This window comes from Cnephaeus nilssonii (genome assembly GCF_951640355.1).
Source record: "Cnephaeus nilssonii genome assembly, chromosome: X".
Taxonomy (NCBI): Eukaryota; Metazoa; Chordata; class Mammalia; order Chiroptera; family Vespertilionidae; genus Cnephaeus; species Cnephaeus nilssonii.
In genome coordinates this window covers 48,866,914-48,870,687 of record NC_137071.1, presented here as the reverse complement: position 1 = coordinate 48,870,687, position 3,774 = coordinate 48,866,914, and the positions used below count along the sequence as shown (strand labels likewise).

Genomic DNA, 3,774 nt, shown 5'->3' with positions numbered 1-3,774 from the left:
CCTGCCAGTCGCCATCTTTTTCCCTCCGAGGATAGGTTTTAGTTCTTCTTTGAATGCTTGGTAGAACTCCCCTATAAAGCCGTCTGGACCAGGGCTTTTGTTTGCTGGAAGATTTTTGATCACTGCTTCAATTTCTTTGGTAGTTATCAGCCTATTCTGGATTTTTTATTCTTCTTGATTGAGTTTGGGAGCTGTATTTTTCTAAGAACATGTCCATTTCATCTAGTTTGTCCATTTTGTTGGAATAAAGTTGTTCATAGTATTTTTTCACAATCATTTCTATTTCTGTGGATGGGTTGTTTCTTCCACTCTTTCATTTCTGACTTTGTTTATTGGGGTCCTATCTCTTTGCTTCTTGGTGAGCCTGGCTAGAAGTTCATCAACCTTGTTTATCCTTTCAAAGAACCAGCTCTTGGTTTCATTGATCTTTTTTTTAAATCTCTATGTCATTTATCTCCACTCTGATCTTTATTATTTCCTTCCTTCTGCTTATGTTGGGCCTTTTCTGTTGCTCTCTCTCTAACTCTTTGAGTTGTAGGGTTAGACAGTTTATTACCATTTTTCTTTCTTTCTTTTTTAAAAATATATTTTATTGATTTTTTACAGAGAGGAAGAGAGAGGGATAGAGAGTTAGAAACATCGATGAGAGAGAAACATCGATCAGCTGCCTCTTGCACACCCCCTACTGGGGATGTGCCCACAACCAAGGTACATGCCCTTGACCGGAATCGAACCTGGGACCCTTCAGTCCGCAGGCCGACGCTCTATTCACTGAGCCAAACCGGTTTCGGCATTCTTTCTTTTTTTTTTTTATAAAACAATGTTTCAATATAATTTTATTAGCAGTTATTATGTCAAAATTCACATTTACAAGATCCAAAGGACTGTCTTAGAAATTTCTAAAGCATATGGAATTAGATTTTAACAGTAAGATAGAACATATTCTTATTATAGTACAGCCCTTAAAAAGTCAAGAATAATACTTAGAATTACAGTTCTATCAAACTGGAAATGAATTCTGCATGCAGAGTGCCACTTAAAGCAAAGTTCCATGAAAGTATAACATATTTCTATGGATGTAAGGTTCAGTGGCAAATATCATTGGCTTCCAAACAACTGACAGTAAAGGCATTTTCAATCAAAACACAGGTGTAGTGGCTTTAATTAAATATAGATATGATAATTCTATAAAGAGACCCTGAATCCTTAAGTATTTGTAAATGACTTTATGCTGTGACACTAGTACAAAACACATCAACTCTAATGCATAGATTCTGACACATTATGACAATAGGATACTAAAGATAGCTTTTTCTATCAGAAAATGCTGAGTTTTCCAGTGCAGTATATGCTGGTCACTGCTGATCTAGTGAAATTCTACAACCTCCAGCCTGAGCAGTATTGTGGGATTCACAAATATTACACTTCATGCCTAATATATGGAACTGGACTGTAGATCTTCCATTGCAATCATTGCAGAGAATATCTACAGTCATATTCTGATATTCAGATGGTATAGGAGTCTGTGCTACCTCATCATCCAGCTGTCTCCAGTACCTTGTCATATCTAAAGCAGAGTGCATACATAATGGACATCTGTAGCCTTCTTTCAACATTTCTTCATAACATGTTCTATGTAACAGATGTCCACATGGCAAGACATGGGCAACAACATGAGATGTGTGAATGTCCTCCAAACATATTGGACAATTCTGCCGGGAAACATTTTCAATACATTGTGCTTTCCTTGGAGATTCATAGCTAGGCATAAGTTACATTTCAAACAGTGGAAAAAATCTTCCTTTGGATCAATCCTACAAATTCCACAGTTTTCACAATGATACTGCTTCTTGTCTTTGTCAAACAGATAGCATATCCTACCTAATAATAGACAAATATGCAAATTGACCATACCTCCAACACACCCACAAGCCACGTCCACAAGCCACACCCGCCATCCAATCAGAGCGAGTATGAAAATTAACCCATCCAAGATGGCTACAGCCACAGAGAGCAAGGTTTCCCAGGCAACAGAGGGAAACAAGCTTTCCGTCAGCCGTTGCAGGCCTAAGCCTCCACTCAAGCTACAAAGTTTCAATTATAGAAGGTAAACAAATTCAAACAGAAATGGCGTCAGAATGGAGCTTGAAAGAGCAGGCCAGGGTTGCCACCGGCAACAGGGGAAGCAAAGCTTTCTGCATACCCTGGCCGGGCCCACCCGCTTAAGGCAACAAAGTTTCAATTATAACCCCAACAGAAATGGCTGCCGCTGCAGAGGGAGCCCCAGGCTTGGCTCCGCTCCAGGCTACAAAGTTTCAATTGTAGAAGGAAAATAAATTCCAGATACCAGGGCCTCCGCTTGGGTTGCCAGGGGGCGTGGCCGGCCTGCAAACCACCACAGGCCCCTCGCTCAGGCCGCCCCATGCCCCAAGGGAACCGCCACCCTGATCAGGGATACCCTTCAGGGCAAACCAGCTGGCCCCCACCCCTGTACCAGGCCTCTATTCTATCTAATAAAAGAGTAATATGCAGATTGATCATCACTGCAACACACAATATAGCTGCCCCATGTGGTCAAAGATCCTGCCCCCATGTGGACACAAGATGGCCAGCAGGAGAGGGCAGTTGGGAGGCACCCTGCCTGCAAGGGAGGGCAGTTGAGAAGGACCAGGCCTGCAAGGGAGGGCAGTTGGAGGTGATCAACCCTGCAGGAGAGGGCAGTTAGGGGTGACCAGGCCAGCAGAGGAGGGAAGTTGGGGGCAAACAGGCTGGCAGCGGAGTGGTTAGGGGGTGATCAGGCTGGCAGGAAGAAGCGGTTAGGGGCAATCAGGAAGGCAGGCAGGCAAGCAGTTGGGAGCCAGCAGTCCTGGATTCTGAGAGGGATGTCCCACCGGGATCGGGCCTAAACGGTCAGTCGGACATCCCTCCAGGGGTCCCAGATTGGAGAGGGTACAGGCTGGGCTGAGGGACAACCCCCCTCCATGCACAAATTTTGTGCACCGGGCTTCAAGTATTGCAATAATATTCTCCAAACAATGTGCTACACTCTTCACAAGTCTGTTGGGCATTTTGAATTTTTTCACAATTTATGCACTGTACTTCCTTTACTTTAAAGCAATCTAGCTGATGATCTTCCTTGTTATCATGACACAACCGGCAAGTATACAACTTGTCACAGCAAGGTGCCTTCAAGAGACATCCTCTGTCATAATGTTCGCAGCCCCGCCGTCCTTGCTCTGGGCCTCGAGTGCCATCTTCTCGCACCAAGGCCGCCATCTCCTCTCCCTCCCCTTCACACACTCCAAGGACCCTTCTCCTGGGATGGAAACTATGTGCAGAGAAGCAGCACCGCCCTCTCGGCTGCTTTGGCCAAGAGAGCCAATATGGCGGCTGAGCACGTGACCCGGAGCAGTCGGATTTCCGGCTGATGGGGCGGAAGCCGAGGAAGACTCAATCTCTGTCATCCACGTTAGTCGCTGTCCTCGCTGCTAACGGTAATGACTCTTAGGTAGCCTTTGCTTTCCCGACTCCATAGCAACCCGCCCTAACTCTGGGGCGTGGCTCGGCCTGAAGGACAGCAGCAGCGCAGAGACGCCCGGTGGCCCCTGGGGAAGGGGCCCTTTCTGGCTGCATTCGCACCTGACAGGGCGGCCCCTCCTATTACCATTTTTCTTGTTTTTTTGAGATAAGCCTATAGAGCTATAAACTTCCCTCTCAAAACTGCTTTCACTGTGTCCCATAGATTTTAGATTGTTATATTTTCATTACCATTTG

At 45.2% G+C, this 3,774-nt stretch overlaps 1 protein-coding gene across 1 annotated transcript; it reads right to left on the bottom strand.

Annotated features, from left to right (window-relative positions):
- Positions 1 to 1,025: 1,025 nt before the first annotated feature.
- LOC307096328 (RING finger and CHY zinc finger domain-containing protein 1-like) lies at positions 1,026 to 3,276 on the bottom strand (the record flags this gene model as incomplete). Its single annotated transcript, XM_079765913.1, is given in 3 exon segments — positions 1,026 to 1,738; positions 1,741 to 1,877; positions 3,014 to 3,276. Coding segments are annotated over 3 exon segments (783 nt in total). The 3' UTR covers positions 1,026 to 1,355.
- Positions 3,277 to 3,774: the final 498 nt, after the last annotated feature.